The sequence below is a fragment of the Lepus europaeus genome, chromosome 6 (genome assembly GCF_033115175.1).
Source record: "Lepus europaeus isolate LE1 chromosome 6, mLepTim1.pri, whole genome shotgun sequence".
In the NCBI taxonomy this organism is placed as follows: domain Eukaryota; kingdom Metazoa; phylum Chordata; class Mammalia; order Lagomorpha; family Leporidae; genus Lepus; species Lepus europaeus.
The window spans coordinates 132,257,464-132,283,354 of NC_084832.1; the positions used below are offsets into that span (position 1 = coordinate 132,257,464).

General features: G+C 51.4%; 2 protein-coding genes across 5 annotated transcripts in view; one reads left to right on the forward strand and one right to left on the reverse strand.

Moving 5' to 3' along the window:
- SENP1 (SUMO specific peptidase 1) overlaps nt 1–6,779 on the reverse strand; it is a 55,234-nt gene extending 48,455 nt beyond the window's left edge. For 2 of the 4 annotated variants that reach the window (XM_062195145.1, XM_062195143.1), the window contains exons 1-3: nt 6,679–6,779; nt 520–567; nt 192–278 (exon numbers count right to left, since the gene is read on the reverse strand). In XM_062195145.1, the coding sequence (XP_062051129.1) occupies nt 192–219 (28 nt within the window). In that variant the 5' untranslated portion in view covers nt 220–278; nt 520–567; nt 6,679–6,779. Of the gene's footprint in view, nt 1–191; nt 279–519; nt 568–3,328; nt 3,441–6,678 lie in introns of those variants that run through there. The other 2 variants (XM_062195144.1, XM_062195148.1) reach the window with 2 other exon arrangements.
- Nucleotides 6,780–8,037: 1,258 nt separating this feature from the next.
- The window catches only part of PFKM (phosphofructokinase, muscle), a 33,394-nt gene continuing 15,540 nt past the window's right edge, over nt 8,038–25,891 (forward strand). The window contains 3 exon segments of the mRNA XM_062195151.1: nt 8,038–8,134; nt 8,680–8,802; nt 24,978–25,070. Of these exon segments, the coding sequence (XP_062051135.1) occupies nt 8,053–8,134; nt 8,680–8,802; nt 24,978–25,070 (298 nt within the window). The 5' untranslated portion in view covers nt 8,038–8,052.

A 25,891-nucleotide genomic window follows, 5' to 3' on the forward strand; every position in this document is an offset into this window, starting at 1 on the left:
GAAGCTCCTGGCTCCTGGCTTCGGATCAGCTCAGCTCTGGTTGTTGCAGCCATTTGAGGAGTGACCCAGGGAATGGAAGACCTCTCCTCTCTCTACTTCTCTCTGTAACTCTTTCAATAAATAAAATAAATCTTAAAAAAAAAAAAAAAGCAACTACTCAGAGAGGAAAGCACTGTGGCACAGCCAGTTACACTGTTGCCTGTGATGCTGGCATCCCATGTAAGCGCTGGTTTATGTCCTGGTTGTTCCGCTTCCGATCCAGCTCCCTGGTAATACACCTGGGAAAGAAGCAGAAGATGGCCAAGTGCTTGGGCCCCTGTTTTCCACATAGGAAACCCAGACACAATTCTGGGCTCCTGGCTTTGACATTGCCAGCCCTGGCCATTTTAGAATCAGCAGATGGAATATCTGTTTTTTTCTCTCTAAGTCTGCCTTTCAAATAAAGAAAGAAATCTTCTTAAAAAATTAACCAGGGCAACTAAAAAACTGAACGACTGACTACTTTATGGTTAGTCTTACCCATGTCACGTCTTTTCACATCACTGACTTTACCAAAGATACAAAGTCCTATAAAAAAAGACACAAAAGAGAAACATTACATACTGAAACATCCACTTCATTTAATTACAGAACATGAAGCCACTATCTAGTATCAACTGCTTGTCTCTTCAGTAGTGACAAGCCTAAGGTTATGGCAAGGAGGCTTGACTTTAAGGGAAAAGAGAGGGAACTATGGTCTGAGATGCTTCCAAACATTTTTGAAACTTATGCTATGCGTTTGGTAACAGCAGTCACAGCCAATCTACAGAATACCAAAGTAAGAAGCCAAGCTGTGAGAGTCAACCCCAAAACATACGACTGTACCGAAGTCACAACCTAGGTTCTTCCTGACCCACTGCTCTTTCTGTTATGCTGAACTGTTTTATGAACAACTGAGACCTAATGATGGCCCCTATGAATACAGTGGGTTAAGCCATCACTTGCAATGCTGGCATCCTACATGGGCACTGGTTTGAGTCCTGGCTGCTCCACTTCTGACTCAGCTCCCTGATAATGAGCCTGGGAAAGCAGCAGAAAATGGCTCAAGTACTAGGGTCCCTACCACGTACATGGGAGACCCAGGTGGAGTTCCACAATCCTGACTTCGCCTGCCCCAGCCCCAGCCATTGGGGCCATTTGGGGAATGAACCAGCAAATGGAAAATCCTCCTGTTTCTCTGACTCTTCCTTTCTCTGTTAACACTGCCTTTCAAATAATTTTTTTTTAAAATTTATTTGACAGGTAGAGAGTGTGAGAGAGAGAGAGACAGAAAGGTCTTCCTTCCGTTGGTTCACTCCCCAAATGGCCGCTATGGCCAGGCGCTGCACCGATCCGAAGCCAGGAGCCATGTGCCTCTTCCTGGTCTCCCATGCAGGTGCAGGGGCCCAAGCACTTGGGCCATCCTCCACTGCCCTCCCGGGCCACAGCAGAGAGCTGGCCTGGAAGAGGAGCAACCGGGACTAGAACCCGGCGCCTATATGGGATGCCGGCACTGCAGGTGGAGGATTAACCTAGTGAGCCATGGGCCCCTTCAAATAAATTTTTTTTAAAAAAATTATTTTTAAAGAGTTCTCTCCATACATGGTACTCAGGGCCAAATATAAAGCTACTGATACCAGGAGGACAGGCAGGAATGTTCCACAGTTTGAACAAAGCATGATCTCCCCCACCTCATCATCGATTAAACTGCAATAAATCAAAGCCCCTTTGCCTACAAAGTATGCCCCCCCTCAGGGGATACTGGGCACTGCAGATTATGCCGAACCCTAGATATCCTGTTTTCTCCTGTAAGAGAGTACTTCAGGGGCTGGTGCTCTGGCGTAGTGGGTAAAGCCACTGCCCACAGTGCTGGCATCCCATATGGGCACCGGTTCAAGTCCCAGCTGCTCCACTTCCGATTCAGCTCTCTGCTATGGCCTGGGAAAGCAGTAGAAGATGGCCCAAAACCTGGGGCCCCTGCACCCATGTGGGAAAACCTGGAGGAAGCTCCTGGCTCCGGATCTATGCAGCTCCAGCCACTGCAGCCAATTGGAGGAGTGAATCAGCGGATCAAAGACCTCTCTCTCTCTCTGCCTCTCCTCTGTGTAACTCTTTCAAATAAACAAATAAGTCTTTAAAAAAAAAAAAAGAGTATTTCAAAAAGTTCATAGCAACTAGAATTTAAAGAAGTTTATTTTGGAACAAGAAAAAAATGAAATGCATGCATAGTTTTTCCAGACTATGTGCTTACCACAATTTTTGAAAAAAATTTATTTGAAAGGCAGAGTTAGAGAGAATGAGGCAGAATGAGAGGGAGAGAGAGGTCTTCCATCTGTTGGTTTATTCCTGAAATGGCTGCAATGACCACAGCTGGGCCAGGCCAAAGCCAGGAGCCAGGAGCTTCTTCCAAGTCTCCCATGAGGGTGCAGGTGCCCAAGCACTTGGGCCCATCCTCTGCTGCTTTCCCAGGCATATTAAACAGGAGCTGGATTGGAAGCGGAGCAGGCAGGACTCAGGTGCCCTCATGGGATGCCAGCACTGCAGCAGGAGGCTTTATCTGTTAAATCCACAACGCTGGGCCCTCCACAAATTTTTTAAAACTGCTGGTTTGCATGGATTTCAAAATCTTATTTTCCCATAAACTTTCTTAAGTGCACTCATACATACAGCTGATGTAAAGTTCCAACATAAATTAGGCACAGTAACAGAGTAACAAACAATGAAACAGAACAATTCTACCAATATACTACAAGAAAAGTATGTGAATATGGTCTCTCAAAATACGGAATAATCAAGGGGCAGGTGTTGAGCCACTGGGAGTTAAAATGCCACTTATGACAACAGCGTACCATATCAGAGCACTGGTTCAAATCCTGTCTACTCTGCTTCCAATCCAGCTCCCTGCTAACCTGGGAAGGCAGCGGAAAATAGCCCAAGTCCTTGAGCCCCTGCCACCTATGTGGGAGACCCAGATGGGAGTTCCTGGCTTCAGCCTGGCCCAGCTCTGGCTGTTATGGCCAACTGAGAGTGAACTAGCAAATGGTAAAAATCTATCCCCCACCCACCCCGGCCCATATGCCCCTTTTGGTTGTTCTGCCTTTCAAAGAAACAAATAAGGCTGGCGCCGTGGCTCAACAGGCTAATCCTCTGCCTGAGGTGCCGGCACACTGGGTTCTAGTCCCGGTCGCGGTGCCGGATTCTGTCCCGGTTGCCCCTCTTCCAGGCCAGCTCTCTGCTGTGGCCCGGGAGTGCAGTGGAAAATAGCCCAAGTCCTTGGGCCCTGCACCCCATGGGAGACCAGGGTAAGTACCTGGCTCCTGCCTTCGGATCAGCGCAGTGCGCTGGGCACGGCGGCCATTGGAGGGTGAACCAACAGTAAAGGAAGACCTTTCTCTCTGTCTCTCTCTCTCATTGTCCACTCTGCCTGTAAAAAAAAACAAACAAACAAACAAACAAAAAAACATAGGAAATCTTTCCCTTAATGTTTCTGGACCAGAGCTGATCATGGGTAACAAATACTATGGAAAGCAAAACCTTGGGTAAGGGGGACTGTTGTACAAAAATACTTTCTCTTCTGATGTATTCACTTTTTCCAGAAAAACAGAAGTGAAAAACCTAACTTCTTGAACTTAGGTTAATAGATATGCCCTCGGCACGTTGCTTCTTGGAAGAGACAGAACACCTGCATCTGTGAAGGCTCTCAACAGCCTCTGTGAAAAGGATGGAGCATGACCTCATCCTCACACCAGTCCTAGGGCACCAACGTCGCTGACCGGATGGGTGTGCTTCGTGGTCACCACAGTGAAGGACACGCACAAAGGGAGGGTGACAGCCAAGCACAGTTATCACCACCTCATTACCTAGTCCTGCCAGACAGGATCCCCAAAGAATCTAGGCCTTAGATTTAGGCTTCAAGTGCATTTCCAAATGTTCAACCTAAAAAAGGCTTCTATGTGTAAATTCTCCAGGTCATTCTTCTCTTTCTCTCTTCTTTTAATGGAGAATTCCCTGGGTTCCACATTAAGGGAGAAAATCGCATCAATCAGTAAATTAGTGCTTTTTCCATGTTTCAGTCTTTCAGGTCACTTCAACTTCTTTGTGGTTTTAAAAAAATTTTTTTTATTAAGAAGATGCCAGTTTAAAAGTCTGAAGCCCAGCACCACAATCCAATGTTACTGCCCTCTGTACTTTGCTGACATAGATGTGAAGAGGAAAGCAAGTGAGAAACCCAGAGGTTATGGCCAAAAAGGTTAAATGAGCCATCTGAAGTCACCGAGATGGAACCAAGGAAAGACCCAGGGAAAATGCACATTTCCAACCTCACACTTCCTTTCCTTTAACCCATCCTCATGCAAAGACCGTACAGTTTGCAAGTAATGCCTAGCTAAACCTGGGACTCCACACTGATTTACCACTTTAAACAATTAAAGCCCTACATTTACAGGGTCATACAAACCTATCTGGCTTCTCTAGAGTGCCAATAGTGGTTCATTTTTGCCAGTTTGCACTTATATTGGGAGAGGGAGTATTTTACCCCAAGAATTTCCATGCAATGCTGGATCTGGCACCTTTCAAACCATCAAATGCTTTCAAGTATAAGAATTTTCCCCAGGGGCTGGTGCTATGGCATAGCGGGTAAAGCTGCCACCTGCAGTGCCGGCATCCCATAGGGACGCTGGTTTGAGTTCCCACTGCTCCACTTCCTATCCAGCTCCCTGCTAATGCACCAGGGAAAGCAGTGGAGGATGGTCCAAGTCCTTGGACTCCTGCATCCATGTGGGAGACCAGGAAGAAGCTCCTGGCTTCGGATCAGCCCAGCTCTGGCTGTTGTGGCCATTTGGGGAGTAAACCAGCAGATGGAAGATTCTTTTTTGTCTCTCTGGCTTTCAAGTTAAAAAAAATATTTTTTTTCTCGGGACCAGCAATTTGGTATAGGTTAAGCCACCACTTACAGAGCTGGCATCCCATGTGAGCTCCGGTTTGAGTCCCACCTCCAATCCAGCTCCCTGTTAATGTGCTGTGGAAAGCAATGGAAGATGGCCCAAGTGCTTGGGCCCCTCCCACCCACATAGGTGTCTTGGTAGGAGCTTCTGGCTCCTGATTTTGTCCTGGCCCAGCCCTAGTTTATGCATTGGGGAGTAAACTAGCAGATGCAAAAATCTTTTCCTGTGTAACTCTCCATTTCAAATAAATACGTAAGTTTTTAAATAAAAAAAGAATTTTTCTCTTAAAACAATTCTAGTAATTTCCTTGTACATACTGATCATTGAATTTACTGAAAGGATGTAAGTAGCTGGCGCCGGCACCCCGGGTTCTAGTCCCGGTCAGGGCGCCGGAGTCTGTCCCGGCTGCTCCTCTTCCAGTCCAGCTCTCTGCTGTGGCCCGGGAGTGCAGTGGAGGATGGCCCGAGGGCTTGGGCCCTGCACCCGCATGGGAGACCAGGAGGAAGAACCTGGTTCCTGGCTTCGGGTCGGCGCAATGCACTGGCCATGGCGGCCATTTTGGGGGGTGAATCAATGGAAAAAGGAAGACTTTTCTGTCTCTCTCACTAACTCTGACAAAAAAAAAAAAAAAGGATGTAAGCAATTACAGTATTCGAGGTGAATCAGATTAGAAGCTGAGCAAAAGATAATTAATTAAAAATCTAAAAAGTGATACAGTTCTGACTGTAACATAATATAAAAGTACAGGAAAACATGTATGAGTTCACACAAAGAGGGGATTACAATTGAGACCTTTTAGGCTACAATGAAGTCAGTCAAAAACATGTACTGAGGACAGGTACTGTGAAATCCACGCTACCCAGGACCAAGATGAGGCTGGGACAACTTAGGGTATCACTCTACCCCGGGAAGCAATTGTGTGTATGACACTGTACCACACCCCCCCACACACACACACCTCGGTCATCTCTCCTAGTTGGCCCCTAGCATCTTGAAGGTCCTAAGCACTAGATATTTAACTCCTGGCATACACGGACAAAGACTGTGCACCAGCTGCACGGGCGGGTGCGGGGGACACCAACAGAGCAAGGACAGGTCTCTGTCTGGGAGAAGCCAGGTCTGCAGACACAGCAGGATGGTGAGGCGGGGCCTCCCTAGGTGCGCAGGTGGGGGACCTGCAGGGCCGCAGCCAGGAGTTACATCACCGTGGCCAAAAGCAGCAGAACCTGTTTGTGTGTCATCCACCCCGACTTCACCCCTCAGCAAACAGACACCAGTGGGGTAATTAACTGAACAGGCAGGAATGAAGCTTCCAAGAGGCAGGGGGAGGGGGTCCCTCGACCGTGGGAAGGTGAAGGGAGCGCATCTCAGCAGAGGCTCGAGACCCCCGTGTCAGAGCCGACGCGGCACAAACCGAGGGGATGAGGAGCTCTCCCCCACTCCAACAAAGACCCCGGCCAGAGTCGTTAGCCCCCACACGCGGCTTTCTGCAGATTTCAAGGAATCACCACCGCCCCCGAACACAATGCGTGAACTCAACGTGAACCGCAACGACGAACGCGGCTGACTCCGAAGCGATAAAGGAGCCGGCTACTGCCGGCCAGATAGTGGGAATCCTGCAGAGGCGCTGATAAGCAGAAATCACCAAGCTCGGGACCCGCTCGGATCCGGAGGGATCACGTCGGGGTCACCGCGGAGCCGGCGTCCCAGGAATTACCGGGCGGCGATGAGCCGGGTCAGCGGGTCTCCCGCCTGGGCAGGGGCGTCCGGCGTCTCTGTGCGGCGGCGGCACTAGCGGTCGCACATCTCGGGGAGGCACCGCCGGGCAACCGCGCAGGGGAGAGGCGCGCGCGGCACGCACAAGCCGTCGCGAGCCATCACTAGGTCAAGGAAGGCAAGAGGTGAGCGGGACGAGCGGCGCGGAGCTCCCCGAGGGAGGAGCCCGCGCTGGCGGGAAAGCCCCGCCGGGGGCGGCGCCGAGTGGGGCCGCAGCCCGCGGCGCCCGCGAACCGCCACTCGCCAGCCGGCGGCCGCCGCGCCCGGGGAAGGGGCGCCGGGGGCGGGGCGGGGGTCGCGCCGGCCCGCCGCCGCCTCGCCCCCTCCCGGCTCGGCCCGGCGGCCCAGGCTCCCGCCATCCTCCCCCCTCCCCCTGCTTCCCGCCGCCACTCACCGAACCGGAACCGGCTGCTATGCGAGGGGGTTTCCGGAACGCAAAACCCGGGAACCTCCGCGAACCGGAACCGCTTTCACAACGCCGGAAGGGCCGCTGGCGACAGCGGCGCGGGCGGGGGGTCAGAGAGCGGACTTCAGGGCCCGCGGGCCGCCTGCGCGGTGTGGCGAGGCCTCGCGAGGCGAGGGAGCGTGGCCCGCTGTGCTCACGACTTCCCTGTTGCCCCTCTGCTCGCGCTGCTTCTCTTCCTCAGGCTCGGCTGCTCGGCGCGCCCTTGGTCCTCTCCTTTCTCTGTCCCTCGGCCCCTTACCCGCCGCTCTCTGGTTCCGCCCCGCGGTCCCGGCTCGCGCTGCGGTTTCCATGGCAGCCTGTTGGCCCCGGCTCTGCGGGCACTTGCGGGCGGCTGCCCTGAGAGACGGGGACCCGGGACCCCCATAGGTCTTAGTTAGTGGCGGGTCTCGTGGAGGCTTCCAAAGCGTGCGCACTCGAGAAGAGGTAGTCCGAGCTGCTTGAGGCTAACAGGTTTCCTCGCTTGGCAGCGCGCCGCGCCTGGCTAAGTCGGGGTCGCGGGGGCGATTTGGGGGCGGCGCTGGCGGCGTGTCGAAGCTCCCGGTGAAACAGGCCTGCTTCCCTTGGTGAACCAGGGCCTTAGTTCCAGGAAGCACACTGACTGACCTGCAGTCCGTGCCCTGCTGTGGGGGTCCGGTTGTTCGTTCAGACTGGCGGGCCCCTGCCTGAGGAGGCCTGTCCCGCGGTGCTGAGGCTTGTGAGGGCCGCCTGGTGCCAGGGTCTCCGGATGGCTCCATGCTAGGGCCTCGTGCCGGTACCGTTGGACATACCTGCTCCTGCCAGTCACGGACACCTAACCATGGCGCAGATCTGCTCATTTGGATTTAATTCTGTCTCTTTCTAGGAGACAGCATGCGCGAAGAGGAATTTCATCTGAAATTTTTCATGTGTGTGATTCGGTCTCACCAGGTAGTCAGGACTCCTCAAAGCACAGGTACCTGAGTGCTCCTGCGCACTGCCTGGGTTCTTGGATGGGAGTCTCAGAACAGGCGTCAGGGGCAAGTGACCAGGGTTATTCCCTTGTCTTATCTTTTCCTAACACAAGCACCTGCATAAGTGGGCCTTTGGCCTGCTGTGTGTGGATAGGCCCAAGCAGGTAAGGGGGATTTGGGAGCTGAGAGAGAACCAGAGGCAGAGCCCATGAGCTGGCTGTTGGCTTCTTTGTCTAGGCTCACCTATGGGAGTCCCAGTTCCCACTCTCATTGACATCCCAAACCTGTATAGTCAGTCAAGCCCCAAGGAAAAATGACCTCTTCCATGGCAAGTATCTGGCTGTGTTCTGCTTTTCCCGTTGATGTCAGAGGAATAGACTGCTTCTGACGTAAGATGGTTGTTGAGAAGAGTCACTGCTTCTCTTATTTTCCACTGGATTTATGGAAAGAGTGCCATGGACAGCTGAGATCAGAAAATGAACGGGAGGAAGGAGTACTCCTCCCTGAGTCTCACCTTGAGGGTAACCCAGGACTCTTTGCTTCTCAGCTGCGGAAGCTTCGACTTCCAACAGGCTCATACCAAGGCCACCACCCAAGACAGATGCCTCCCAGAGTCTATACACTGATGGTGACCCAGGCACCGAGGAAGGCATACCTCATCTTCAAACTGGTGAGGCATGTGGGGAAATGAGGGGTAGCAATGTGCAAAGGAGTGTTGGAGAGAGGTACTCATGCACGGGTGATCAGCCAGGGTAGACCTACCAAACTTGAAATAAGAGCTAAGACACAGGGAGAAAGTGTGAGTGTGTGAGAAAGGGGAAGAGAGAGGTCATTTGGAAAACTAGAGAAAGGAACATCCACCTCAGGAAGCACAGGTTGTTTTCCTTGATACTGAATCAGTTGTCCCCTCATCTGTGAGTTGCTGGTTGGCTTCCCGAAATTCGGTCAGCAAGTTTGATATACAAGTATGTGAAATATTATTTTTATTTAATGCTTATTTATTTATTTACATCTACTTGAAAGGCAGAGCAACAGAGAGCGATTGAGAGGGAGAGAGAGACAGAGAGAGATAGAGCTTCCATCTACTGATTCGCTTATAAAATACCTGAAACAGCCTGACTGAGCCAGGCCAAAGCTGGGAGCCAGGAACTCTACCCAGGACTTCCATATGGGTGGCAGAGACCCAAGCATTTGAGCCGTCACTGCTGCTTCAATGTTGAGTTCACAAGCAATTTATATTAAAGCTTAGAAACAATTCTTTTAGATTAGGACAGGGCTTGTGGTGCAGCAGGTTAAGCCTCTGCTTGGGATGCCACATCCCATGTTGAAGAGTGGTTTGACTCTGCTTCCAATCCATTGCCCTTCTAATGTACACCCTAGAAGTAAGCAGGTGATGACTCAAGTGCTTGGGTCCCTACCATCCACACAGAGACCCGAGTGGAGTTCTAGGCTCCAGACTTTGTCCTGGCCCAGTCCTGGCTGTTGTGGAAATCTGGGGAGCAAACCAGCATATGGAAGAACTCTGTCATTCTACTTTTCATAGTAGATGAAAATAAGTAAATATTTTGAAAGTATGTGTATATCAGAATCAGTTGACTGCAGACATGTGTTGAATTCCCTCTGTGTCTCCAGTAATACACTAGAAGTGATAGTTTATGACACATGTGGTAGGCCTGCCCTTGCCATTGTTCTAGTGGTTTACCTTAGAGAATATTTAGTTCAACTCTTGTATTTTTTCAGAAGGAATTTAGGACTAAAAAGGTCTTCCTTGAGATTCAGCAATTTCATTAATCACTCCCAGCACCTATTAAATATATAACGGTATTTACTCATAATTTTTAGCATTTCTCATTTGAAATCATGACTCGGAGAGCTGATGATCAAGGAAAGGAAGTGGAAGGAGCAATGTGTAGGGTAAGAGCTTGGGAACATTGGTTCACAATGTTGAATTTCAAAACGAGATGCTCTAGAGATGTAGAGAAAGGAAGGGCTTGTTTGTGGAGACCGGCACTGTGGTCCTGCACAGTCTGACTTAGTACAGTCTCCTTAGTGTACCCAGACTCGACCACACTCAAGGGAAAGTGGCTTCTCACAAGAATTCCAATTTGTTCAGGTATTTGGGCATTATCTATCTATCCAGAGCCACTCTGTGTGGTTTCGGTCCTGTTACCCAGCCTTGCTTTGCCCATGCATAGAAGGCATCTAGAAACAAGCATTAAACCCAGCTGCTGGCTTTCTTGAATTTGTGCTTGTTATTTTCCATTTGTCCTCATCTTCCCTGCCCTCCCCGTTCTTCTGCTGGCTCTGTTCCCAATACCTCAGACTTCCTACATTGAGCCTGCTTCTGTGGTGTGAGCTCAGAATTATCCCATGGACAAAATACTGACGTATACCTCCTGTCTTTGAACACTGGGGCTAGGCTGGGTGTTCAGCTTAGCATTTAGGTTTCCACTTAGCATGGATGCATCCTGTATCACAGCACTTCATTTGAGTTGTGCACCCCAGGGAGGCAGGAGTGGTTGATGATGGCTCAAGTACTGGGGTTCCTGACATCCACATGGGAGACCCAGATTGAGTTTTGAGCTCATGGCTTCTGCCTGGGCCAACCGGAACTGTTGTGGGCATTTGAGGGGTGAATCATTCAATGGAAGCTATCTCTCTCTGTCTTTCAAATGAAGATAAATAGATAAAAAATTATAAAAGCTGTCACTTAACCAAATTTATCCAATCTGTTCTTTTTTTTTTTTTTTTAAGATTTTTGTATTTATTTGAAAAGCAAAGTCACAGAGAGAGTGATCTTCCTTCCACTGTTTCACTCCCTAAATGACCACAGTGGCCAGGGCTGGGCCAGGACAAAGTCAGGAGCCGGGAGCCAGACTTCTTTAGAGTCTCCCATGTCAGAGCAGTGGCCCAAGCTCTTGGGCCGTCATCCACTGCTTTCCCAGGTTCATTAGCAAGGAGCTGGATTTCAAGTGGAGCAGCCAGGACTCTGACTAATGTTCATATGGGATGCTGGTGTCGCAGGTAATTGCTTAACCCGTTACGCCACAATGCTGGCCCTCTAAGAATCATTCTTAACCCTTCCAGCTTTGCCATTAGAATGGAGTATGGAGCCTTTTCTCTGCCAAGGGCCTTTTGGATACTTACAACATCACTCATGAGCCATACAAAATGATCAAATGCAAAATTACTTTTCTATAGATTAACTGAATTTCTTTTTAATAGGCTTTTTTAAAGATTTATTTATTTATTTGAAAAGCAGAGTTACAGAGAGGCAGAGACACACACACAGAGAGAGAGAGAGAGAGGGAGGGAGGGAGGGAGGGAGGGAGGGAGGGAGGGAGAGAGGGAGGGAGGTCTTCCATCTGCTGATTCACTCCCTAATTGGCTGCAATAGCCAGACTGAGCCAGTCCGAAGGCAGGAGCCAGGAGCTTCTTCCGGGTCTCCCATGCAGGTGCTGGGGCCCAAGGACTTGGGCCATCTTCTACTGCTTTCCCAGGCCATAACAGAGAGCTGGATTGGAAGAGGAGCAGCGGTGACTCGAACCAGTGCCCATATGAGATGCCAGTGCTGCAGGCGGCGGCTTTACCCGCTGTGCCGCAGCACCAGTCCTGATTAACTGAATTTTTTATTTTTTATTATTTTTTTATTTTTGACAGGCAGAGTAGACAGTGAGAGAGAGACAGAGAAAGGTCTTCCTTTGCCGTTGGTTCACCCTCCAATGGCGGCCGTGGCTGGCGCACTGCAGCCGGCGCACTGCGCCGATCCGAAGGCAGGAGCCAGGTGCTTCTCCTGGTCTCCCATGGGGTGCAGGGCCCAAGCACTTGGGCCATCCTCCACTGCACCCCCGGGCCATAGAGAGCTGGCCTGGAAGAGGGGCAACCGGGACAGAATCTGGCGCCCAGACCGGGACTAGAACCCGGTATGCTGGCACCGCAAGGTGGAGGATTAGTCTGTTGAGCCACAGCGCCGGCATTAACTGAATTTTAAGTCCTGCCTACAGATGCCTAGGCAGGGCCAGACCAGAAGATTCATGGCTCTTATGTGGCCTGGGGCCTGATGTTTCACGGCCCTGCTCTGGAGAAAGGTAATCGAATATCTTTCCAGCCCCAGTGGGGAACTCCATTCCTTCCTTCCTGTTCTCTCTCCCTCCTTTTTTTCCCTTCCAAGTAAATTTGTTGAACATACTGTGTCAGGCACCGTACTTAGCACTGAGAATATAAAGCAGCAAACAAGGCTGGTGCCGCGGCTCAATAGGCTAATGCTCCGCCTGTGGCGCTGGCACCCCGGGTTCTAATCTCGGTCGGGGTGCCGGATTCTGTCCTGGTTGCTCCTCTTCCAGTTCAGCTCTCTGCTGTGGCCTGGGAGGGCAGTGGAGGATGGCCCAGTGCTTGGGCCTGCACCTGCATGAGAGACCTGGGGAAGCACCTGGCTCCTGGCTTCGGATCAGCGTGGTGCACCAGCCGCAGCATCCATTGGAGGGTGAACCAACGGAAAAAGGAAGACCTTTCTCTCTGTCTCTCTCTCTCACTGTCCACTCTGCCTGTCAAAAAAATAAAAATAAATACATAAAGCAGCAAACAAAACAGGTTCATTGCTTGCCTTCATTAAGTTTGTAGTCTTGTGGGATTATGGTAGTAATCACATGTACACAGACATGATCATGTAGTTGGCATGGTGCTAGCACAGTGAAGGAAGACAGTACAGTGAAACGGAACCCAATCTGCCCTTCTCAGGAAGGGCTGAGGGGTGAGTGTGACTTAGGCAGGCAGACAGGGAAGAAGAGCTTTCTAGGAAAAAGTCCAGTAGGCTCTGAGAAGAGGAGAGCAGGCCATGGTGACTCAAATGACGGGAAAAATCTGCAGACTGAACCAGAGACAGCGTGAGCATCACATCATGCAATGCCTCCTGGATGCCTCCTGGAACTTCACATTGTTGAAGGAGTGATCACAGTGGTGTTTTAAAAAGGCCTCTCTGGCTTCTGGGTGCAGGGTGGACCGGAGGGGACGAGGGACCTGTCTGGGGGGTGGGGTGGATGACCCTCGTTTGCCCATCCTTGCAAGAAGGCAGCCCCTCAGGAAGCCAGTGAGGAGCTCTGTCCTCAGTGTGATTCACAGAGGTGCACATGGAGTCGCTGGCACCAAAACGTGCAAAATCCTGGCTGCTGGCCCTCAGCTGCTCCTGCCAGCCTGAAGTGTCCCTGGAGAGTCCCACCAGGAGTCCACTCCTGTGGCGGATGGCTCTGCGTGGAGAAGACGAGTGCTCTCTGCCTCTGCTCTACACGTGGCAGAGAAGCAGCCGCAGCAGCTCCTTGCCCCTTATCTGGATCTCGGCTGAGGATGTGCTGTGCTGGGGCAGACTGTGTGTCTGCTTCTTGCATCACAGGCCGCTGCCAGCTGGAGGACACCAAGGGAGTGAGTCACCAAGGCCTCACCCTTCATAAAGAAAGGTGGTTAGCATCCCAAGGAGCTGAGAGTGGGACACTTCCTCTGGGACAGAAGCACAGGGACAGCAGATGGCCTTGTGTGCCAGCACTGGTCCAGCAGCTACGGCTGCCCACCACACCTAACACCTCTGTGCACCAGGGCAGCCTGCCCAGGAGGCCAGGGACCCCTGAGACTGCAGAGCTGCAAATGGGGGGGGGGGCTGTGTAAGGGGGAGGTGCCACACCACCTGCCCCTTCAAGATGATTTCCCAGGGGGTAAGACTGCGCTGTGAGGCTGTCTGTCGCCAGCGTCACCATGCTCCCTGCTGCCCTTCTGTTCCTTTTTTTTTTTTTTTTTTAAGATTTTACTTATTTATTTGAGAATTAGAGTTACAGACAGTGAGAGGAAGAAACAAGAGAAAGGTCTCCCTTCCATTGGTTCGCTCCCCAACTGGCCACAATGGCAGGAGCTGTGCCGATCCAAAGCCAGGAGCCAGGAGCTTCTTCCCGGTCTCCCAAGTGGGTGCAGGGGCCCCAGCACTTGGGCCATCTTCCACTGCTTTCCCAGGCCATAGCAGAGAGCTGGCTTGGAAGAGGAGCAGCCAAGACTAGAACCGGTACCCATATGGGATGCCTGCACCGCAGGCAGAGGATTAACCTACTGCGCCACGGAGCTGGCCCCTCTGTTCCTTTTTAAGCACACTCAGGCCCAGGTTGTTTGTGTGTGCCGGGATGTTCAGTGAGCCCACACTGTGAGCCTAAGTGGTGTGTGGAGGTGACGACTACTGTCCTTGGCCCACATCCCTTGGAAGGTGCATTTGCTTTCTGCATCAGATTAAGGGTTTCCATACAAGTGCAAGGGTGCCTCACACAGCTCATGGAAAGTAGAATTAAAAATAAGTTTATTTTGGTGCAAAAAATTGAAATCTGTGCATAATTTTCATAATATGTTTTCCATGAACTTTTTCAAGACCCCCTTGTATAGCCTAGGTATAGTGGTCTCTGCCGTGGAGGTCGGTTCAAGTACGCTCTGATGTGTGTGTGGTGACAGGATCCCCCGAGAGTGCCTGTGTCTGAATGTATCCCAGTCATTAAGTGATGCACCACCCTTCTCTTGGTGGTCCCATAAACTCTCAGTTAACAGGGAAATGTATTTAAGAGCCTGGTCGTGTGTTCTTTGGGCTGTGTGCTCACTAAACAGCTGAGGCTCTGCGTTCTGGTGATGAGGGTGGGCAGATCTGATGTGGAAGACTCCTAGGACTGTCTTCAACCATGGTGATTTGTCTTCCCTGGTTGAACAAGCTTATCTGGATCTCAGCTGAGGATGTGAAAGTGGTGCCTTTGCCCCATAGGAGGGGTCGTCTTGCCGCCTGTGACCGCTTCCTTAGGCTCGCTCTCTCGGGTCATGGACCCTGGTTCTGAAGTCTCCATAGGAGCTGTCCGGGCCTTTGCGGCAGGCAGAGCTTTCCTCAAGAGCCAGTGTTCCAGGACCTTTACAGCATAGCACAAGGGTTTTTAAACTTCACCTCGTGTCAGTATCCCCTGCAGGTGTGTTAAAACACACGGTTGCCTCCCCTGCCCCCAGAATTTCTCACTTCGCAGGCCCAGGTAGGGGTCATGAATTGCCATCTCTAACCAGTTTTTGCTAGACTGGAGTGGAACTGAGAACCATTGTCTCAAACCAATCAGGCCACACAGAAACTCTGCCTGCTTGTGCCAGGTGGGGTGGGATCGCCAGACAGATTCCCTGTGACAGAAACTTCACTGTCAGTGCCTGGTGGTGGCTGCTCTATCTCCAGAAGTCATCCTGTGCCAGCTGGAGCTGAAGTGCAGACCATGCTCTTGTGCCTGTGCCTGGGGTCTGTCTGGTGGAGTTTACATTCCAGTGGGGAACAGATGATAAACAGTACGCCAGTCGGGTATGGTAGAAATGTGAGGGCCAGAGACACGTTTGGAGAGAGGGCTGCACCTCTTGCCACAAGCGCTTCGCGTCACTCCCCACCCCGCTGCCCCTGCTTCCCAACCACCACTAAGGCACTGCTGTCCCCTGACCTTCTGATTCGAGTCAGACAACACCTTGGTTGTCCTCTGGCGCCTGCCTCTGATACGACCTGACTTGTCGCTGCCTCCCTGAAAGCTGCCCGCAGAGCTCACTCAGCAGCATGCTCTCCCTTGCTCATTCAGGCCTCTTAAATGTCGTCTCCTCAGAGGGTCGTTCTGGCCCAGGCTGGTTAATGAGCATGCTTGTCACTCGGTTTCATTGTCTTCAGGATGTGGCTGGTATGTTTATTGTGTGCCTTGCTCGCTAGCATGTAAGCACATGAGGTCAGATGGAGTTGTTTGCTTTGGTTTTGGTTTCCAGTTCAGGATCCTCTGGAGCCAAGAGTGCCTGAATGTCACAGGGATCCTGGGTTGGAGTCACAGCTGGGTGACTGCCTCACTTCATATTTTTTTTAATTTTAAGATTTATTTATTTATTTGAGGGGGAGAGACAGAGAGAAAGAGAGAGAGAGAGAGATATCTTCCGTCTTCTGGTTTGCCCCCCAAATGACTCAAACAGGCACGCCGGGCCAGACCAAAGCCAGAAGCCTAGAGTTCCATCTAGGTCTCCCCCATGGGTTGCAGGGGCTCAGTACCTGGGGCATTGTCCACTGCTTTCCCAGGCACATTAGCAGGGAGCTGGATCAGAAGCAGAGCAGCAGGGACTCGAACTGGCACTCATATGGGACACCACCCATATGATTTGCCATTGTCTTAGGTGGTGGCTTAACCCACTGCACCACAGAACTGGACCCTGCCTTACTTAGTTCATTCTACAATTCCCTGATATGGCACCAGCAACACCTTCTTTATCTTTTTTTTTTTTTTTTTTTTTTTTTTTGACAGGCAGAGTTAGACAGTGAGAGAGAGACAGAGAGAAAGGTCTTCCTTTTTCCATTGGTTCACCCCCCAAGTGGCCGCTATGGCCTGTGCGTTGTGGCCAGCGCACTGTGCCGATCCAAAGCCAGGAGCCAGGTGCTTCCTCCTGGTCTCCCTTGTGGGTGCAGGGCCCAAGCCCTTGGGCCATCCTCCACTGCCCTCCTGGGCCACAGCAGAGAGCTGAACTGGAAGAGGAGCAACTGGCACCCCAACCAGGATTAGAACCCGGGGTGCCAGCGCCACAGGCGGAGGATTAGCCTAGTGAGCCGAGGCGCCGGCCACCTTCTTTATCTTTTCATCACTATGGTTTTAGTGCAGGTCTTGCCCATTCCAAGGTCATGACTCCACCCTAATGGGGTGAGTGTGGCCCTTAGCACCTTTGTTGCCTCCACCCACGGCAGCTTCTGGTAATCATTGTCAAAGAGATCTCCTGTCTCACTACATTTGCTTCCTGGTAATATTGTCTGCTTTTTATCCCGATTTGAGTGTTTATCCAAAGCTCTCCACATCTTCACTGTCTTGTCTATGACACAGTGGTTAACGGTCGGGCAGAGCCTATAAACCAGGTGTGTTAAATGTTTAGTTATTTATTTTCAATTCAGAGACAGATCTCCCTTCCTCTGGTTCACTGCCCCAAATGCCTCCAGCAATCAGGAGAGAGCTAAGTGAAAGCCAAGAGTTTGGAACACTATCTGGGTCCTCCACAGATTGGCTGGCATGGACTCCTGAGCCATCACCTAATGCTGTCCCTTGTGCATATTAACAGGAAACTCCATGAAGTTGGGATCAGGGTGAGAACTTGAACCCAGGCCCTCCTTTGTGGGATAGGGATACCTCAACTGGTATCAATCACCTGCCTGGACAGGTGCTTTAGGACAGGTCAATGGCTATACTCAAGTGCTCTTTAAATATAGTTCTGGGGTCAGCGCTGTGGCATAGCATGTAAAGCCACCGCCTGCAGTGCCAGCATCCCATATGGGCTCCAGTTTGAGTCCCGGCTGCTCCACTTCCTATCCAGCTCTCTGCCGTGGCCTGGGAAAGCAGTAGAAGATGGCCCAAGTGCTTAGGCCCCTGCACCCATGTGGGAGACCCAGAAGAAGCTCTTGGCTTCGGATTGGTGCAGCTCCCACCACTGTGGCCAACTGGGGAGTGAACCAGCAGATAAAAGACCTCTCTCTCTCTCTCTCTGCCTCTCCTTCTCACTCTGTGTAACTCTGACTTTCAAATAAATAAATAAATCTTTTAAAAAAATAAGTATCTGTATTTCTCTCCACCACTCCACCAGGGTTCTTTCTTCCATAATAATTACAATTTTTACCCCTACCGTTTACATGAACTTGATGCCAGCACTGTGATAGTTCTCTGATCCCTGGAGAGCTCTGGGAAGCACAGCCATACCTTCAAAATGTCCTCCTGTACACTGAGGCCAGCACAGAGAACGTGCCTTGTGGCTGGGGCTGTGGTGTGACACCTAAGGTGAGGTATCACGTGGCTCTCCCCGTACACATTAGTATTACCTGCTGTATCAGTCTGGTTTTCATTATTGTCACATAACGTTGGAAGCAGGCTAGTTTATAAAAAAAGAAATGTGGCCAGTGTTGTGGTGCTGCCGGCATCCCATATCGGCATGCTGGTTCAAGTCCAGCTACTCCACTTCCAATCCAGCTCTGTACTCACATACCTGGGATCCACAGCAGAAGATGACTTAACTACTTGGGCCCTGCCACCTGTGTGGTAGACCTGGATGGAGTTCCTGGCTCCTGGTTTCAGCCTGGCCGAGCCCCAGTCATAGCCACTTGGGGAGTATGAACCAGCAGATGGAGGAAAGATTCTTTTTCCCCTCTCCCTCCTATATTTTCAGAATATTCTTTATCTTTTTTTTTTTTAATTTGCAGAGAGAGAGAGAGAGAGAGAGAGAGAGAGAGAGAGAGAGAGAGAATGAGAGTACTCCTATCTACTGGCCCATTCCTCAAATGCCCATGATGGTCTAGACTAGTCGTTCCAAAGCTAGGAGCTGTGAGCTCAGTCCAGGTCTCCCACATGGATGGCAAGAACCCAATCACTTGAGCCATCATCACTGCCTCCCAGGATCCACATTAGAAGGAAGCTGGGGTCAGGAGCCACAGCCAGGCATGGAATCCAGGCACTCCCATGTGGGACCTGAGCATCTTAACTGCTAGGTGAAACACCCACCTTCCAAAATAGATTCATTTAACGTATCACAGTTTTGGAGAATGGAGTCAAAATTTGGGCAGCCCCACCACTTTAACCTCTGGCAGGATTCTAATAGCATGGCAGGAGTCTGGGTAGGAGCAACCGACCACATTGTCAGACAGGAAGCCAGAGAGATGAGGGGTCCCACAGCATCTCCCAACCCTGCTGCCCTAAGAGCCAGGCTTCCAGTGCATGAACCCTGGAGGGACAAAGCCCCTCCTCACCGCAGCACCTGGCTGCAGGTGGGAGGAATAGCACCAGGCCAGTGAAGGTGGAGGGAGTGGTGCACTTTAACCTCTCAGCCCCTGGTGCAACTGTCCTTCTTCCTGTGCATTCAGTCCTCACTTTTCCCTCATTCCCTGTCAGGGCCAGCTACCCTAAATTCTGAATTCTAGCTACCAACCTTAGTGATGGAAGAAAGCTGAGTATAGCTCAGATAAGGTTTGCGTTTCCTAGCAGTATTATGGTTAATTCCCATGCTTCAGTTGTTGGGACAGACATCAGCCCTCATGAGAAGCTGATGAACTCAGGACAGAAATGGGGACCACAGTGTCCTTTTCAGCCCTGTTAGCCACACCTGCAATCAAAGCTGTCTTGGAATGACTTGCTAGCTGCCTGCTTAGTTTGGCTGTCTCAACAGTGTGGGGTGCTGTCTCATTTGCCAGACCTGCTGCTTTGCTCTTGTGCCTGTACTCTTCTTCCTGAGTCTTGAGGCTCCCTGGCCCATGGCAGTGCTCAAACCCCTTCCTCATCCATCTGTAGGCTTCATGCGTCTGCATGTAATGCATTGTAATGCGGAGGACTGCTCAGCCTCCCCATTGCAGGAGTGGGAGTTGGGCAGATACCCTCTTTTCTAGAACTGCCCACATGTCACTCTCCCATCATGAGCCACCTCATTGATCAAATAATAAATTCAAAAAGCACAGCTAGCCAAAGTGCCCCTTCCACAATGTTAGGACTCCTAGGAAATGATATGTGGAATTAAAAAAAAAAAAAAAGATGTCCATGGAGGAGGAGAAAATTAGGAAAAAGAGAAATGCACTGTCTTGGATTTTAGGGTTAAACTGGAAGAAAACTCATCCCATATTGGATTTTAGTTTTGAGAGAAGTTTTAGGCTTACAGAGAATTATGAGGAACAGAGAGTTTGCATGTACATCTCTCTTCTCTATTCAGTTTCCCCTGTTATTAACCTCCTGCATTGATGTGCTGCAGTGGTTGCAAGTGATGAGCCCATACTGGTACAATGTTTCTGACTGAAGTCCATCATTAACATTAGCCTTCACCCTCCCACTCCGCTCCCTGTTCGATGTTTCTATGCGTTTAAACAAGTGAATAATGTCGGATATGTTTACCATTACAGCATGAGGCTGAAGAGTTTCCCTGTGTCCCATCCATTCATCCCTCTGTCTCTTTCCTGAGCCCCAAGTAACCACTGTTCCTTTTCCTGTACCCATGGTTTTCCCTTTTCCAGAATGTCAGGTAGTGGAATTATTGAGGGTGTAGCTTTTTACCGACTGGCCTGTTTCACTAAGCAATAAGCATTTAAGGTTCCTCTGTATCTTTTCATTGCTTGATAGGTAATTTCTTTTTGATGTTGAGCAATATTCCTTTGTATAGATGTTCATCTATTCACATTTTGAGGGACATTTTTGTTTCTCCCAGTTTTATCAGTAAAGCTGTAAAAGCTTTCAGGTGCAGGTAGGTGTTTGTGTGGACATAATTTTCAACTTACTTGGGTAAATACTTAGCAGTACCATTGCTGGGTCATGTGGTGAGGCTGTGCCTCGCTTTGTGAGAAGTTGTCAGACTGGCTCCCAAGCTGACTGCACCAGTGTGCCTTCCCATCACCACTGATGGAATGGCTCCACATCAGTATTTGGTATTTCCAGGGTGTTGCCTTTCTGTGTTTTGGATTTTAGTTACTCTAGTTGGTATGTGGTCGAATTGGATGTTCTAATTTGCAGGTCCCTCATGAGATACGATGTTGAACACCTTTCTGTATGTTTATTTCCACATGTATATTTTCTTTGAAGCAGTGCCTGTTCCGATGTTTTGCTCATTTTCAGATGGGCCCTTTTCTTTTTATTATTGAGTTACAAGAGTTCTTTACATATTCTGGATTACAGTCCCTTGTGAGATACATGATTTGCAAATATTTTCTCCCTTTCTGTGGGTTGTCTTTTTAAACTTTTTTTGATGGTATTTTTGCATTACAGAAATTTTAATTTTTCTCTTAAGATTTATTTTATTTATTTGAAAGACAGTGACAGAGAGAGATCACTTCCCAAATGGCTGCAACAGCCAGGGTCTTAGCCATCTTCTGGTGCCTTCCCGGCATGCATTAGCAGGAAGCTGGAATGGAAGCAGAGTGGCCAGCAGTGGAATCTGCTGCTCTGATAAGGGTTGCCAGCGTACCAGATAGAGGCCTAACACACTGTACCACAATGCTGGCCCCAGAAAATTTTAATCTTGTGTCATCTGGTTTTCATCTGCTCGTCAGTTGCATTCTTATTGTTTGCAACTGGAATGTGCAGGTGCAGAAACCTCAGTGCGCCAGAGGAAGAGCAAAGAGCAAAGAGATAGGACCGTGAGGAGGCACGGGGCAGCCTGGGTGAGCAAGGGCAGGAGAGGCCTGGGCCCGACCAGGGGAGCGGGGGTGTCCCCGCGCTGCTCTTGCCCCCGGGTCCTCCACAAGGCTGGCTGACAAAGGCAGTGTGAACGGAGCGAGTGGTTTCATCCCTGGGCCCCGAGACTGCAGGAAACGTTGCTTGAGTTCAAAGAGTGACCGAGCTGGGGCAGGGAGAGGGGAGGTTTTGTTACCAGTTGCCTAAGATGTGTGACTTCAAGGGGCGGTCCTACTGAGAACAGGAGGTGCACGGAACCATCTGGTCCGCCCCTGCGGGGAGCCCAGGCCGCCTGCTCGTTCCTCGCCGGGGCGGAGCCTCCCTCTCGTCCCGCCCCGCGCCCGCCGGCGCCCCTCCTCCAGGACGCGCTGCGGGTACCCAGGCCGCGAGAGCGGGGAGAAGCTGGGACTGAGGCGAGCGCGGCCTTTGGTGAGCAGGGCCGGGGCTGGGAGGCCGAGAGCCTGGAGGGCGGCCGTGCGGGGCGGGCGGAATCTCTGGAGCGCCACAGAGCGGGGGCCGCGCAGAGGGACCCCCGCCGCCTCCCTCCTTGCGTCGCACTGCCTCATCCTGCGGCCGGGTTTGGCGGGAGGCACTGGGGCCACGTCGGCCCCCACCGGCAGCCAAACCTGGCCTGGGCCCAGTGGCTCCGCACCTGCGCACATGCGTGGGTCTCTGTTCACACGCTTGGATTGCAGGACCTGTGTTTGTCCACATGTGTGGGTTGCGGGACTGGTGTGTGTGCGCATGAGTGGGTGGTGGGCCCATGTGTGTCCTCGTGTGTGCATCGCTGTCCACACACGTGGGCTGCGCGCTTCTGCGTGGGGTCTGCAGTGTTCGTGCGTCGCGAAACTCCGCCCGGAGCTCCTTGCTAGGATTTCTCCTCTGTGAGAACGCTGGGCTTCCGCCCGGATGACCTCCTGTCCTTGGGACAGGACCTTGTGATTTTCCTCCAGCAATGAGGAGAAGAAACGGGGCCGGGGGATCCGAGTGGTGGGATGCCTTGCTCCTCCCTGTTTGCTCCAAGTCCTCCCACTTAGCTTCTCCTTCGGAGAGCAGCAGGCATTTGCACCTGAACGTTCTCTGTGCCTTTGTGGTTTGTCACTGTGCTTGCTTCATTCTCAGGGCATTTTTAGAAGTGGAATGCAGGGGGTATATCTATGTCCAGGCCTGTTTTAAATTTCACCTACTTGATGTTTGCTACTTGCATTGCACTTTCAATGGTTATTTATTGGGCTGTAATGTGCCAAGACCTCGCCAGCTTTTAGTAGCCCTCCCGTCCTCGGGGTCATCTGTCCAGTGGTGGAAAGACTCCTGTGAGAGGCCACAGAGCAAGTGTGTTAGGCTTTATGGGGTGGATGATCTCCTGCAGTGCCTGTTCTGCTGCCGTAGCACAGCACAGCCATGAATCCTGTGTGAATGCAGGTGTATAGGATGGTCTCTGAATCTGAATTTCCTCTGTTCTTCATCTGTCACAGCCATCCGGAGGTGTAAAACGTGAGAGGGGCTGGCTTTGGACCCCCCCCACCCCCAGGCTGCTAACCCCCAATCTAGTCCAAACCCTTCTTAGTGCATAAGAAGCAGTTCAAGTCCCACACAAGGTATTAGGTGAGTGGTAACTGTATGGTCCCGTTGAATGTATGTCAGTGAAGGTTTTCCAGGTCAACAGGTGTGTCTCCAGCAATGGGTAGGGGTCTGTGCGAAGGCCCAGGAAGCCTTCTGGATAAGAGTGCAGGGCGCCTGCCCAGATGTAGGGTTAGAGCGGGACGAGCAGGTTGAAGCCGTAGGCAAGGTCTAGATCATGGAGGCTTTGCGTGCCAACCCCAGCAGTTGAACGTAATCTGTCAGTGCTGCTTCCGTGTGGTGTGTGCGTGTTAATCTGTGTCTCCTAATGCTATGTGTGTGTTGTGTGTCTCATTGCATGTGTGTGGATTTGTGTGTCATGTGACCTGTATCTGAGCAGTGCCCTCATTTCCCTAGATGTGGGGTGGAAGCATGAGCGTCTGTTCAGCTCCTGTTCATGTGAGGTGGTGCTGCACACAGAAGCCTCAGGGGCCTGCGTCCTTCCCAGGAAGGGCTGGCGCTGTGGCGCAGTGGGTTAAGCTGCCATATCCAGGGAACTTGCATCCCATATCTGAGTGCCAGTTTGAGTTCTGGCTGCTCTGCTTCCAATCCACTTTCCTGCTAGTGCTCCGAGGAAGGCAGCAGAAGATGGCCCACGTGCTTGGGCCCCTCCTGTACGTGTGGTAGACCTGACACAATTCCTGGCTTTGGCTGTTGTGGACATCTGAGGAGAGTGAACCAGTGGAAGGACGACCTCTCTGTTTCTCTGCTTCTCTCATCCCCCCCTCCCCAAAGTCGCTCAAATAAATATTTTTTAAAAAGAGAAAGATGAGAGCCCAGCAGGGGAGACCAGCTGTTACAGGGAGCAGGTCAAGAAGACAGGCGGAGGCTGGCGCCGTGGCTCAACAGGCTAATCCTCCACCTTGCGGCACCGGCACACCAGGTTCTAGTCCCAGTTGGGGCGCCAGATTCTGTCCCGGTTGCCCCTCTTCCAGGCCAGCTCTCTGCTATGGCCTGGGAGTGCAGTGGAGGATGGCCCAAGTGCTTGGGCCCTGCACCTCATGGAAGACCAGGGGAAGCACCTGGCTCCTGCCTTGGGATCAGCACGGTGCGCCGGCCGCAGAGCACCGACCACGGCGGCCATTGGAGGGTGAACCAACGGCAAAGGAAGACGTTTCTCTCTGTCTCTGTCTGTCTCTCACTGTCCACTCTGCCTGTCAAAAAAAAAAAAAAAAAAAAAAAGACAGGCGGTGGAGGGGAGAAGGGAGTTGGGGAGGACGGCACTGCAGGGGATGGTGGGGTTGGTGGAAGTTTTGGTTCTGAGAGAAAGGGAGGAGACAAGTGAGAAACAGCAGGTGTTTGCCTGGATGCCCGGAGAGAGATGACCCCACCAGCGTTTCGGGAGACAGCAGCAGGAGTCCCTGTGTCACGTGTCTGCGTGTGTGCGTCTGTGGCAGCCACCTGTTACTTTTCACATTTAGTTGTGTGTAGTGTGAGAGGCAGGGGCAGGAGGGGCCTGGGCCCTAGAGCCTGGGAGGTACAGGGAGGGCTGAGGAAAGGCCCAGGGGTTCCTGAGCCTTTGAAGAGTCTTGGCAATGGTGTGCCTTCATAACCACAAACTCCAGCTTGAATCCCGGCTCTCCCGATGCTGCTAACTGTGACCCAGCTTGTCCTTGTTTTTCTCTTCTGCTTTGTTGGTGCTTTCGGGGCCCAAACCTCTGACTGCCACCCTGTCACCGCCCTTCGCTGAGAAGGAGGAATCTGCAAGGCTCCCTTGCTTTTTGCTTTCTGTTCAGTCATCTGCCCTTCTCCCTGACCTTAGCTTATCCTGCAGATGGGTTCCACTCGGGGAGGGAGGGATCAGGGAGGGATTAGCCAGGACTTTTGAGTCTTGGGCTTGATTACTGTGGCATTTCAGCTTGTCACTCCACAGGGTGTGGCTCTCCCTGGAAGAAGTCCAGAGTTCCCAGGCTGCAAAGCTGAGGTGGTGGAGTGGGAGAGCCTGCCTGAGGTGGCTCTTGCCAGTCTGACGAAGCCGTCGCTTGAGCTAGCGGCACCTCGACCCAGCTGTGTCCTAACTGACCATCGTCTTGCATTCTAGAGTGGATCATGACCCATGAAGAGCACCATGCAGCCAAAACCCTGGGGGTCGGCAAGGCCATCGCTGTGCTCACCTCCGGCGGAGATGCCCAAGGTAAGGAGGAGAGAACAGGAGCCATGGCTGGTGGCCTCGGGTTGCTGGGTCCCTTTGCCTGCATACTGGAGCTCCCCATCTGTAGCTTCACACAGGATTCCTCGGCTTCCCTAGAAAACTCTCCTTGTCCGAGTCCCCACGTTCATTTTTTTTTTATCCTTTTTTTTTAAAAAAAGATTTATTTCTTTATTTGAAAGAGTTACACAGAGAGAGAAGGAGAGGCAGAGAGGGAGAGAAAGGTCTTCCATCTGCTGGTTCACTCCCAGTTGGCCGCAGTGACCACAGCCATGCTGATCCAAAGCCAGGAGCCAGGGGCCAGGAACTTCCTCTGGGTCTCCCACATGGGTGCAGGGGCCCAAGGACTTGGGCCATCTTCTGCTGCTTTTCCAGGCCATAGCAGAGAGCTGGATCATAAGAGGAACAGCCGGGACTCAAACCGGCACCCATATGGGGACCACAGCACCAGCCCCTCATTTAGGTTTTATTTGCTCTACTTTTACTTTGGCGAAACTCCCTTCCAGGTTTCTCCGACAGCTTGGGGCCGTTTTGGTCCTTTAGTACCTAACAAAGTAGAGTTTTCTGATGCAGTGTGGGAAAAGAAATGGAGATCCAGTTGCTGAGGGGGCTTTAGGCAGGTTCTCGTCAGGCACTTTGGGAATGGTGGGGCGGGGGGAAAGAGGGGAACAGTCATTGCAAATGCCTGTTGGTCTCATTTCTGGAGGTTTTCAAGCCTCTATGATAACTCTCTGGGTTGCTGTTCGAGGGTCTGTAATTTTCAGTCCCGTTCATGTTAGAAAGCACAGTTTACATTTAACAAATGT